General features: G+C 41.8%; 1 protein-coding gene across 1 annotated transcript; it reads left to right on the forward strand.

Annotated features, from left to right (window-relative positions):
- Positions 1–653: 653 nt before the first annotated feature.
- LOC126386535 (zinc finger protein 226-like) lies at positions 654–5,573 on the forward strand. Its single transcript, XM_050038932.1, has 2 exons — positions 654–895; positions 2,990–5,573. Exons 1-2 carry the CDS (start codon positions 715–717, stop codon positions 3,907–3,909), a joined length of 1,101 nt encoding a protein of 366 aa, XP_049894889.1. The 5' UTR covers positions 654–714; the 3' UTR covers positions 3,910–5,573.
- The last annotated feature ends 8,643 nt before the right edge of the window (positions 5,574–14,216 follow it).

The raw sequence follows: 14,216 nt of genomic DNA on the forward strand, positions 1-14,216 counted from the left end.
GGCGTCTTATGCATGCATATGTATGTATGTTTACTTTTTTTAAAATGTGATTTCTAGGATGTGATATGTATGTGGTTGCATTGAAATGTGTTGGATTTTTTTACTTTGATGAGAAAACTAATTGTGGAGGCTGCCAGGAAATAAAAACAGCTGACTTTTTAATTTTTACCAGCTGAGCATCACTGATTTCTTCTAATAAAGTACGGTTATGGCCATGAAACCAAAGGTGAATGCCATTGTTGTTACCATTTGCAGCCATATGACAAACATATTACATAGGAGTCATGGTAGAGTTCTCATATTAGGATTAGATCAGGTGTTACACCAAATTCTGTGACCCATCAGATTACATGGCCTGACAAGTGCTGCCTCATTTAAACTTCAAGAAACCAGCTTCCTCACATAAGGCATTAACACACTACTTTTTGCCAAAGTTAGACGAATTATTTTGCATCAAATATTTTTCTTTAAGATGTTTTTAAACTTTAATTATTGCTTACTTAGTCACTAATATTTAGAGAAACTCTTAATATTTGAAGCCATGTTTGCAGGAGCTTTGACAAACTAGTCATGGGGTCACAGAAAGTCTTGAGTGAGCGATGCAGAAGGAGCAGGCGAAGAAGAAGAAGACATAACTCCGGGTCACGTGATTGGGTCGAGCATCTTTTTTGGTCCATTTTGGATGAGAGCAGCAGCTCCGTGCAACCCAAGAAAATGACCAAACTGCAGTTTCTGAACGTCTTTCTGACTGAGCGTCTCATGCTTGCTGCGCAGGAGATCTACAAATCCGTCGAGGACACGATTTTGGAGTACCAGGAGGAGATAGCGATCAGGGAGCGGGAGAACGACCATCTGAGACGCAGGCTGCGAGACGCTGGGATTGAAATATGGCCAGGTTAGCTCCGCTGAAAGCTAACGGTGCAGTTGCGCCTCTTTATGTCCCAGCTGCCGACTCTGTGGGGTGGCGTTAGACAGGAAAATAGAAACGACCGTGTACAGGAGAAAAGTAGCAACACAACAAATAGTCTCATAATAATGTTGCCTCACTTCCAAACTAGTTAACTTAAGCCGTTGGCGAGCTAGTTGACTTTAGCTGCTGTTGTTGTGGAGCGGCTAGCGCGTTAGCAACCTTTGTTCGTTAGCCAAGCAGCTAGGTTAGCAGCCTAGCCTACACCCGGGTTAGCATTAGCTATATCTATATAACAGTGTGCATTTCGACGTAGTCAGTGTACTAATTCGCGATTTAAGTAGCGTGGACAGACACAAGTCAACACTTTCAATTTGACTTCACAGTAGTCACTTGTGACATAGTGTTTTCATTTGTTTAATCTAATTTTAAAACTCCCTGTCCACAGAGAGTAGACCTAAAGCTGAAGTGCTGCAAAAGTGCAACCAAAGGTACCAGTTTTTAATGAGTGAAAATATGCCATGCACTCTTTATCTAAACCTATTTGCAGTGATATTTTACGCACATTTCAAATGTTTTTTGTATGAGCAGTGTTAGTTACCCCAGTTACATCCACTGTGACTGACAAGAATTTAAAGATCATGGGAGGAAATACTTAGTGTTGGTATCACATTCAGTGTTGTTGACTATTATAGGCCTACATCAGGATTTCCCCTGACAGCTTTATAGTCAAGTTAAAGCCATTACATGAGAGACTTCATTGCTTTGGACATAATTTTGTATCTAAATTGCTCATGAAACATGGCAACACATTTCCCTGGGGAAACACTGGTACTGTACTATATGTTGACCAGTTCTGTTAGAATGTAGAGTTCTTCTATATGGCCACAGTTTTGTTGTTTGTTTGTTTTGTTTTTTTGCATTTTGACATAGTAATACTGGATTTACAAACCATAAAAGAACACAGAACAGGAAGTTAAATACAGAAAGATTAAAAAAAAAGTATACTAGTAAGTGGTTACATGAAAATATGTTCATAGGAAATAGTTTAATAGGTTACATAACTTTAATACCATAAGATATAATTTACTGATAACTAATAAATTTGAGTCACGGGATGCATTTTATCAACATAGGTCACACGCATATACACATACAAGCATACACCAACAAATATGAGTGTGCATCCATGTGCATACACATATCACATGCACATTCTGCTGTATACCCCTGTACAAAAGAAAAACACAAGTACACTTATTATCATATTATCTTAGCTATCACATATGCTGGGAGAGTCTTTGGAAATATTGCGTGTCGTAGGCCTATACCTCACCCATTTTTCACATCTTTCCTACAAGATATGGACTTTATTTCTAATTTATGTGATTTTTTTTCCTTTAGATATATTTAATTCACATGATCCTTCATTTAGAATTACTCAAGCTATCATTTTGAAACTAGTTCCTTGTAATGAGCTTAATTATCGCTGCTTTTATAACTTGGAATAAGTGTGAATCTTCGTTCACGGTTTCTTCTGGTATTGTCCCAAGTAGTAGGATTAATGGCTTTTATTTAATGAAGTACGAAAAATATTGGACAGATCTCTGATAAAATATTCCCAGAATCCTCTTTAAACTTTACGGTACCAAAATGTGTGACTGTGCTTGCCGTCTGCTCACCGCATTCTCTCCAGCATCTCCAGCTACAGATTTCTCTGTGGATATTTCTACTAAAACATTTTTTGATTAGTTAACAAGGCAGTGTGTTCAGCTCTGTGTGTCTCTGATGGAAAACGCTGTCTGTAAAGGGATGTTTTATAGAATGATCACTGCAGTTATTATGTCCACCTGCTTTTGTGGCTCTGCCATAGCTTTACAGTCTCTTCCCCTTGGGTTAAATCATAAATCATTTGAGGACCAAGTCCATTTTGATATTTAAACACAACCATCATAGCTTCACAACAGTGAAATTCTGTGAACTTCAAGTGCCATACGTGGTTCAACGAGCGTTACACTGCACCATGGCTACAATTGTTTTTGCAGCAAAGAAGTTTATGTTTCCATCCTGTTTTGTTTTTAGATCGTCCGTCCATGGCGCTGTTGGACGAGGAGGATGGTGAGCATCCACGGCGTGAGTGGAGTCCCAGCATGGGGCATGAGGAGCGCATCCCTATTCAGATTAAGGATAAAAGAGATCTCCAGGCCAACCGAGGAGATGATCAGCTTCGTGGTCATGGCTCTTGCAGCACACCAGAGAACATGTTCACTCCTCCGCGTGTTGGAAATGAATATCCGCAGGATGGCCCCCACACATCCAACCTCCCTCAGAGTCAAGGTGTGGAGAACAGGGAACGGGATCCTGCCTCTCGAGGCTCCTCAAGGCATGTGAAGGTAGAGAGTGGAGGAGGCCACAGAGGCTCTACTTCCTCAAACAGCGGCGCCCAGCCGCTCGCACCGGTCAACCCAAACTGCTCAAATGAGAACAACATTGACATTATCGGGGTGGAGAATGGAGGACAGATGGTTGGTGCTAAGGGAAATGGAACTGGAGCTAACAGAGGACAGGCCTCTCACATGCGCAACCAAGGAGCCAATGCTGTGGACTGCCCTCATCAAAAATCCCCACTACAAGGCCACATGTCTTCCTTTTGCTGCAAGGTTTGTGGCGAGGCGTTTAGTCACATCGGTCACCTGCACGTGCATGTACAAGTGCACACTCGAGAAAAACCGTACCGCTGCGGAGTATGCGGGAAATGCTGCAGCTCCTCCGGCAGACTCCAGGAGCACCAGCGTAGCCACACAGGAGAAAAACCATTTCGCTGCCAGATTTGTGGAAAGGGCTTCACACAGATGGCTCACTTGAAGGTACACATGAGGATCCATACTGGGGAGAAGCCTTACAGTTGCCCTGTGTGTGGCAAATGCTTCAGCCGCTCTGACAAAATCAAAAGGCATCTCCAGACCCATAGCCGCGAGGGAACATATTTCTCAGGGCAATGATGCAAGTTGTTTAACAACCCATATTGATGAGGGAAACTTTCCTACAAAAAGCTAAAATCGCTGCCATTAAGACGAGGCTTTTTTTCTTCCTACTTTCCAAGAACTATTGATTCTGCAGCTCTTACAGAAAGTTTCTTATCTAACCTAACACTCCTCCACGCCATAGTCCCTCAATAGAATTTGTATTAGCCAGTTTAGTATGTCATTTACTTAATTTTGTACTTGTCACTGAGTATTAAATCTCTAAGACACAATTTGATTTATTAGCTAGCCTTTCTGAATTATCTAGCCTTTCCTTAGTCATATAATTAGCATGATGAAGTCTTCCACACATGCCTTTAAACTGAGATGCATTAAGAAATGCAACAATGTTCATCACGGTCACGGCTTATTATCAGCCAGTCACTTCATATCCGTAAGTTTACACTTGAGTTTAAAATCTTCAGACTTGACATCCATCTTGTAATCATTATTTTAGGACCTGAAATTAAGAGTGAGCGCATGAAATGATTTCCATTTTTCACAATTACTTAGAGAATTGACGGTCTGACAAATGAAGCCTCTGTGTCTTCTGGCTTAGTCTAACACTGCCAGTTTTTTTAATGTAGCAATTAAACAATGACACAACATTTAGGCAAACAAAAAGCCACTGAAATGCACCTGTAAACTGTGGACTTGACTGACTTACAAGGAGAAGTCTGATCCGGCACTTACTTCCAATTTATTTTTTATTTTCCCTCTCAGTGCTGTTACATTGTTGCAGAGCTAAATAACTGCCATCTCACATCGTCAGTGCTTCATGTTGTCCATGGAAATATGGATCAATCTGTTGTGAGACTGCTCCACTATTTTGTGAAATAATGTGATATTCTGTAAAATACCACTAGTCTCGATTTATCATGCATTTTGGAATTCTGTGGTGTCTTTTTTAATGACATGCACTACAGCATCTGTCTAACACGGTGCAGAAATTCACTCTATAATAGGGCCGTACAGTATTAGTCCAACCTATCTGTGGTTTTTCAGGGGTCTGAGTCTGCAAAGATTTATGTTCACCTGTGTCTCCACCACAGTAGTCATTCACATGTGAGGTATTTTTGGAGTGGCCTCAGTTGTGGTTGATTTTCAGAGGTGATGGTTGGTTTATCATGGAATCAGGTACTTCCTCTGCCCATCTCGGACTGAACCCCTGAACAGTAGCCCCCACAGTCACCTTCCTCCTCTCAGGACCAATGCTGCATTCACAACACGAGGGCATACCAGAAATATAACGTCTGACTTGAACCGGCTATTCTTAAAGTCAGAAACTCAGGGTTTGTGAGTTTTCTTGTGGGATTTGTCCCTTTGTTGCAAAAACAAACATGACAACAATGATCCAAAACATCTTGTATCTGAACATCCTGCTAAAAGATGAACTTAAGTGTGATACCCTCAGTGTGTCAGAGCGCAGTTGCGGCTCTTGGTTGCACAGCAGTGAACCCCCACCCCATGTGTGATGAATGCAGCATGAGACAAGTACAGCACGTCCTCACAGCTGACCAGCAGCCCTTCACTCACAGTCTTCTCTGGGGTACCTTTGATCCCCCTGCACACACACAGTCTACTGTACAGTGTTGTATCATTGCGTATTAAATGTTATTTTTTAATAAAGTAGTAATTGAGTATCCATTGTAATTGTCTTTGTATAATATGCAAACACAGCTAAATTTAAGCACATGAATGGTGCTGACCTGAGTTATGTACCTACTATACTGACGTAGCTACAGGTGCAGAGGCTGATGTCCAGTCTCTTCTGGGCCAGACTTTAATCTGGTTATGTTTGGCATTTAAGGAAAAGCTCAGGTCGTACTAATAACATTAACAATGCCTCTGTATTCAGGAAGTTATGTGAGCCAACATGCATCACTGAACCCCTAAACTGAACGTAGCCACGGAACTTTTAATATTTATCACCTAATTAATATTTACGGGTAACATGCCTTTCTCGCAGATGACATCTTGACATGTCACAGTGGGAAAAGGAACAGGTGCAATAGGAAATTAATCATGGCAGTGTGCATGCTGGCTCACTGTCACACAGGGACACTTGAAGAGAGCGGAGCCGTCATTAATGCTATTAGTAACACCTGCGCTGTTCCTGTTATGACAAGTAAAAATGTCTGCAGTGGAAAAATTACAGCAATGCAGTTTTAACTCTAAATCCTACTGCTGTGTGTAAAAAAAAAAAAAATTAATATTCAAACCATATTAATCCTCAAAGCCATCAGTGCTACAGCCAGTAAGTATTTTGACAGGCAAAGAGTAAAAAAAAAGAAGTGTCAAATTAAAGTATTCATGCTCTGAGTGTGTGTAGTGACAGATATTCAACACCTGGTGGAGTACTTTCCATTTCAATGTTTTTCTTCAGAGAACACCAACAGTTTTTTTAATTGCCAATAGCCAGAGTAAATTTACTATGTTTTTTTCTTGTCTGAGTGATTTGTTAAATACAATAAGTGGCCCTTCAACTATATTTATACCTGAAACGAAAAGCAGATAAATAATAGTTAATTGAAGGAACTTCTGGAGACTGGAATTTGCCTTTGCCATCATAGGATTATGCAGCCCTGTAGTATGATCAGGTGCTCTACATATTATGAGCTACCTGACACCGCTAATGTAAACATATCAGGCTGTATGCAGCCTTGTGCTGGACCATGTTTTTACACATAGCAGCCCCTGAGGTTAATATCTTTGAGAGAGAGACAATCACTGAAGGCCCTAACAAGCTTTATGCACCAGTTCATCATTCAGAGCGACTACAATATGTTTCCAGACGTCCTTATGATATATGCCTCTTGAGATATCACTCAGTCTTAGATTATTTACCACAGTCATAACAATGTATTGTGTTTCTATGTCAACAATAAAGACATGCCTGCCAGCAGCTGTGAATATTGAGACGGATTACAAAATAAAGGAGACCTTGCAGCGAGGTGCCACATCTCCTCAGGGTGCAGGCGGGCAGGAAATGGTGGCTGCACGCGGCAGGGAGAGCCAGAAGGTCCAATGCAATGACGCCAGGAGGCTGAGGGAGATGCAGCCGATATGCTACATTTCATTTGCTCATATGAAACATCAGTAGCTGCTAAACAGGAGCTAGTGAGATAAACTTTGCTTTTAGGGGAACCAGTTAGATAATCCAGTGTAACAAACACTACTCTGTCGATGCATAATTACATTAGCTAATCACATGCAATCAAATCAGAACCCTGTGGTGTAATCAGCCATCAAAATCAGATGATGATGCGTGTAAAGGGATTTATGTCAGGATCCCTGTCATTCAGTGCCAGTGTTGGCTCCAACGTTTAAATAAATAATGTTCTTTGCTAACGGCTAACAAAGAGATATACATTACACTCAGAACAAAACACGCAGCTTTAAAATGGCAGCTATCATCATAGAAGTTTGCACACTTTCCTCAGCATTTCATTAACAAAATCTACCCCTCGCTGATTTAAGAAACCAAGCCTTTTAGTGTGCTTTAGCTGGAGGCTTCTCAGGGCTTTATTATAAACTAGCACATAATTGATACCTACAATATGTGATTCAATTTCAAATCATGAAAAGATATACAGTATATTCTCTCAATTACCGTGCCTCTCATATTGAGCCAAGCACATAGTTTGGCCTTATTTGCCCCTAGGTTTCGAAATACACATTACATCTGAGATTTCGCCTCCACCCTCCACCAAAGAATGTGAATTGAAGTTTGATTGTGATCTTTTAGTACATTTACTGATTCAACAGCAGCCTCTCTTTCCAAAATCAGTCTTCCATGTTACTCTGGATAGTGTGTTTTTTTAAAGATATTTTTTTGGGCATGTTTTGCCTTTAATCGACAGGACAATGAAGTGTGAAAGGGGGAGAGAGAAAGGGAGAGACATGCAGCAAAGGGCCACAGGCTGGACTTGAACCCGGGCTGCTGTGGCAACAGCCTTGTACATGGGGCGTCTGCTCTACAACTAAGCCACCAACACCCCACTCTGGATAGTGTTTGCAGTTAACACTTTTCTTCTGGACTGTTTCCTTGGGCGAAACTTGTCCAACTCTGAAATGATAAAAGCAAGCCTGAGCTCATATGATAAACTATAGCTGATGTCTGTCTGTTGATTCACCTTTGCAATTCAGTCAGAAAAAGATGCATCCAAAAAGCCACTGTAGCCTACTTTTGTCAGATAATTTCATCCTGCATAATTCCCTAACTTCTCAAGAAGGGGACATTTGGAGCAATCACCATGTCATTTAGATCTAAAAATAGCAGAGCACATTATTATTTTATGAGCTACAGAGGTTTCAGTCTGACAGCTGTTGATTGATTGAGTGGGGGGTGAGATGAGAGTATTCTCCAGGGATCTCATCCAAGTGTTGATGGATCTCTCCAGTTTAAGCATTCAGTGAAGATGTTAGTTCGTAACCTACAATGCTGGCATGAATATTAAACTGCCTAAATATGGTTTCTGGTCAATAGCTGCATGTAGGTGAAAGGCAGAGGGCATTGGAGATGGATATCAGTCAAAGGGTCTTAAATATTTTCTGGACAAGTTTCTACATCAAATTTGTAAATAGATCTCTGGCTGTAGATTATTATAAGAAGTGGCTTCTTTAACAAATGATCTAAGACACACAACAGAAAGGAACAGAAGAAAGCAGTTTATCTGTCCTATGATGTATGACCAACTTGACTTCAAGCTGACTTCAATCAGGAGAGACTCGTTTTATAGTAAAAAGAATATTTATTAACGTGCACATAAGAATGAAAAATGTGGAAAGTATTTGGCGATTAGAGCCCGTAGAGATGGTATGATTTAAGGGAGGGTGATGAATCCAGTTGAATAGGGATCCCTCTCGGGGTCCAGACGCTGGTGGTGGTAGAGGTGGTGAAGACGAGATGAGAGGAAGATGGAAAAGTGCTGATCGTCTGGATGAGTAGAGGAATGAGTCTTTGTTGAGCTTGTCCTGGACTCTGGACACGATGGCTGGAGGTGAACAGGGTGGAGGAGGGAGGTGTGAAGATGATGGCTGACAGCGGCAGAGGTGAGAGCAGATTTAGAATTTTGTAGTAGCATCCTGATTGGCTGATAGAGATTGTGGCAAAGTTTGACTGGATAACTAGAAGAGGAGGAATCGGTGGGAGTGGGATAGAGAGAGTTGTGAATGGATGAGAACAGAGAAAGTCTTCCTGATTGAACTTACGCTGAACTTCATTGATTTCAGATCATATTTCTGCTTGAACATTTCTGGTTGTGTTTAGAAGCTTTTATTGGTGATTTTTTTTTATCATAGAAAGTGTTGCTATTCTCCATTAGCATCATTTCTCCAGCTGCAAACACAGTGCAGAGATGCAGAGGCTGAGGTGTGGAAGACCTGGCAATGTTGACCAATCTGAGCTTTTTTGACAGGGGGCTTAAAGAGACAGGCGCTATACAGTGTCTCAGACAGAGGATGAATGCAGGTGTTCCTGCACCGATGGTATGAGGAAATAAAATGTTTTTAAACATGTTCTAGTTTAAACCGGAAACACAAGTATGACCCAGAATATGAGCATAACAGGTCCCACTACACATGTTGTATTTGAGGTGTAGTATTGAGTATGTTGTACATGAGCGTTGTGTTCTGTCCTTGTTTCTGTAAGCCAGCTTTGTCTGACAGATACACATCTATTGACTTTCCCTTCACTCCTGGGGAGCACCATTCATCTCCTCAGAGTAACCTGCAGGGAGCCTGTACACTCTTTTGTTGTGGCCTTGCCCTGCAGGCAGCCACTTCAGGCGTATCTGGGAGAACAGAGTTTCTAACAGCCCAGTCTGTGCCATTATTTACTGAAGAACACTGTGTGAGTAAAATCGTTTATCATAACAGCAAAAAGAATACATTTTACTTCATGATCACCTTCATGTTCAGTCTACATCCTGTGCCAATTTCAATAAACTGCATAAACTGGGAACATTGTCTTGCGTAAAGAAGGAATCAGTCATTCACTCTATTTCCTGTACATCAGCAGTTTCCACTTTAATTGGAAAGGGAAGCAGTGTGTGGCAGTGTGCATGGGTTTTCATCATTAACACCTAAGTCATCATTTAAATGTCAAACAGCCTTAAAGGTATAGTTTGACATTTTGGGGAATATGCATATTTGCTTTTTTTACTGTGTCATCACTGAGAGATTGCCACACAACCACCGGCAATTTCATGAAGTCACTGTGTCCAACCAAGAAACAGTGTGGCACATTAACGCTTGAGACTACAGCGTGCAGTTTGTACACTTCGGTTGTATACAGATGAAACCATGAGATAAAACATATTAATGAGTGAGTGGTAGATGAATTTTATGATATCTGAACAGAGCCTAGCCAGCTGTTTCCTGCCTGTTTCCAGTCTTTGTGCAAAGTTAAAGGTGCCCTGGGGATTTTTCTTGGGAGCAAACAATCACTATGTATACATACATTCAGTGTTTCTAATCAAAACTCATTGTGTGGACCTATGAGTTTAACACATGTGATTGTTTTCTTTCCTTAGAGAACATCTGCAAAGTTGATTTCTCCCAGCAAATTTTCTCCAAGAAAGCAAAACAATTTGCCCATCACCAATTTTGTTTTTTGCAGCCAGAAGTGATTTGGGCGAGATGTGCTGTAGTGAAACGAGTTGTGACTCTGACTGAGAAACAGAGGACTTTATCTGCACTCACACTGTCACCTAAAGCAGCCACACCCTTAATTAGGCATAACTTTAAGTCTTAATAAAATGTAAATGGGTGGGTTATGGAAAAATTCACCTCTTGTACAGTTGTTGTGAGCGGGTAAATTAGCTATAGACACCAAAAACATTTTCTGTACCAGGCTGTAAACATGTTTATTTCTGCTGTAAAGTCGGGCATTTAAACATTTAAACAAACAGGCTTCATTTTTCAGCTCTGGACATTGCTGCTTGCCTGTTGATATAAAGGAGGTGTGTATGCACTTGTGTGTTTGATCCTTTGCAGTGGCTGAAGGCCTCAGTGCACGTCCTCTCCCCTTTCTGCAGCATTTACAACCTCTCCAATGTGTTCAATTTCCTACTTCCCTGACCTTTAATGGTTTCTCAGAACTCTTGTACATGTGGCATTGCTTTAAAAATGACACACTGAACCAGATGGCTCGGTGTAGCTGCCTATTTAAAGACCATCTAGGTGGCAAAGCTGTTTTATACATGTTGTGACACCTGCAGCTGATTCGCTATTTAAAAAGCTTCACTTAAACTCAGCATCACTGAAGTTAAAATAAATGTCACAATCCATAGTGTCACTTTATTAGTGTTTTATTGAATGCAACACCAAACCAGTGAAGTTCAGACATTAGTGTGACGGAGTGCGCTCAGTGGACAGCTTTTTTTTTCTCCAGCTTGTCCTGTGGGTCGGATGTAAGTATTTCGTTGCTGTCACCAATGTAACTGTGGGTGCACTGCAGGAACACTGAGTCTGGGTCTTCCTCCTTTGCTTTCTGTGTGGGCGTTGGAGTGGTTCACATCATCCTGCAGACTCAAAGTAAGACAGATAATCTCTGATTTACTGAATGAGTGATCATATCAGGATAAACAGGTGCATATGTGGCTAGTTTACACGATAACATACATTATCTTTATAAGTGAAAAGCTCACAATCATCTTTAGTCCACAGTAAACAGCAGCAGCTCAGGTGGTGGAGGAAGAGAGGGAACATAAACAATGGTTAGTTAGACAAATTATCTTTGAATTATTGTATTAAATAATATATGGATTAACAGGCGCATACATCAGCATTAATTACTATTTATTTCTCTGTATTATATCCTGTTCTACGTCACTTTCTTCCTAAGTCAGGAGCTCATACTTACTTTTTTCGTCCATGGTGAACAGCAGCAGCTCAGGTGGTGGAGTGAGATAAGCCTTTACTAAGACAAAAAAAAAATGTTAGTGAGAAAAATACTCTTTGAATTATTGAATATGATGAATATAATATATTTCAATTAGTTACTATACCTTTTTGGCCATGTAAAGGCATTTTAGTTTATGGAGGCAAATGTTCAGGAAGTGTAACTATGTGTGTGTGTGTGTGTGTGTCTGTGAGAGAGAGAGATATGGGCCTGTGACATGGAATATAGTGTTAATCTGAACACAGACCAAGGTGACGGTTCTTCGCCCTGCCAGACGCAAAGGCAACTTCATCTTCCTCAGCTCCACCAGACGCAAAGGCTACATGCATGGTGTGTATGGACAGCCCTGCCAGACGCAAGGGCTACCTGCGACATTGCCAGCCTTGCCAGATGCAAAGGCCAGCCCTCAGGATGGAAGAAACGCCAATCAATCCACCGTGCAAAAAAAATGAGGAGACACTTACAAAAGTCCCAGTGCAAGACGCTACCTGGGGTCCTAAAAACCCCGCCAGACACAAAGGCTACCTGAGGCTTTGCTTGCCCAGCCTGACGCAAAGGCCAGGGCCTCAGGGTTGAAAGGGTCAATCCAGCAGTCCCAGTGCAAGACGCTACCTGGGGTGTCACCAGCCCTGCCAGATGCAAAGGCTGCCGTGGGAATCACTGGTCCCGCTGCAATGTGGAAGTGATACAGGGCAGATGTGTGATTGCGCTGATGTTCCAAGCAGGATGTTCAGCCCGTTCATCATAGAGTCAATCAGATTCGCTCTCTTCAGCCCACCTCCCCCCTCATCGCAGCAGCCTCCCCATTGCTGTCATCCCTGGTCCTCTTCATGGCAATCTACCCTGCAATCAGAGGCTCAACATCTTCCAAGAGGTTAGCATTAGGGTAAGCAACAGCTGCTCCTTATGCTGCAGTATGAGGAGCAGCCTGAGGAGCAGCCTAAACATCAGCGGAAGGATGCTAATCAGCAGGGAGAAAAGCAGGGGGGAACACAACAGGGGCAGCAGGAGAAAACACATGGGGGAAAGCAGGACGGCAAGTGGGAGGGAGCTCAGGAGGGGAATCAGGAGGGGAATCAGGAGGGAAAGGAGCATTGGGATAAGCGTAAGCAGCAGGACGCAGCAAAGCATAGAGAGCAGGGTAGTTGGCAGGAAAAGGACGAGCAGGACCCATCACCCCAGGGTGCAGTGGTGGGAACCAATGCTCACCCTCTACGTTACCTCACCGAGGCTCAGCCTCCTGACATCTGACCAGATCATCCACCCCGACAGCAGGACTGGGTGATCGGGGGCCTGACAGCAACAGTGGACGCTGTTCCCAAAGGCCGAGAGAAGCCACCTGAGGGAGAAAACGATTATTCAAATAAAGTCACATCCTCCACTTCATAAAACAGACTTAATTGTTGAATCTCAACAAATAAGCTGTTGAAATGTTACAAATACTTTCTAAACTTTTTTATGCAGACTGTCCAAGAAAATGTTACCCACAGTTCTACATAATAACAATAACTATGTTCACATTCTTGGTTTTGCCTATGACAACTTGTTTCTTATAACATAATATATAATAAAAGTCAGACATCAGTGTTCAGAACAATCAGCCACAGTTGTGTCATGAGAGGAGAGTTGATCTGACACTGTGGGAACTGTGGGTTTCTAAGAGGATGTCACTGCCTCCAAGATAAGCTGTGTTAAACACTGAGATGTAGCCAAAATGTTAGAGCGCACAGACCTGCGCGTGCAATTATGCACGATAAAACATGGGCACTTTGAATAAATTATGCACAATTAATAAAAGGGCCTCTCCAGAAAATAATCACACCAAAATCTGTGCTTCTTGGCACAAAAATTATTTTTATTCAGCTAACTCCACTCTCCTAATTTATGAGTTGCAAATCATGCAGCACAGAGGAGACGGTGGCACTTTGGACGCAGGACACGCACAGTTACTGCATGAAAAACCACCCTCATCTCTTCCCTTCATAAGAAAATACCACATGAACGAGCGAAGCATATTTCAATATTCAGACAATTCTAACATGTCAGGTACAAGCTCTGAGTGAAGACTGAACAGCTTTGGTTGTAGGTTCAATAACTGTCACACACTTCAGTTCACTTCTTCTCTTTTATCCAGACTCAGAGCAAAATATTGATCTGTTTGTGCATTTTGTGGAAATTCAGAAAAGAAGTTCATTAATGTGACACGTTAACTTAAAAGGAAGCGACAACAGCAGCATCCTCAACTATTGATGCAGAGGAACAGGCCTCGGTTTGTTTCCACCTGCGTGTCCTGACGTCCTGATGTTTGGCGCACAAGATAAACTCATTTTTGGCATTATTCAAAAATGGTGTAGTCGCTATTGTTTTAGTAAAACTTTCG

The sequence above is a fragment of the Epinephelus moara genome, chromosome 24 (assembly GCF_006386435.1).
Source record: "Epinephelus moara isolate mb chromosome 24, YSFRI_EMoa_1.0, whole genome shotgun sequence".
NCBI classification, from domain to species: domain Eukaryota; kingdom Metazoa; phylum Chordata; class Actinopteri; order Perciformes; family Serranidae; genus Epinephelus; species Epinephelus moara.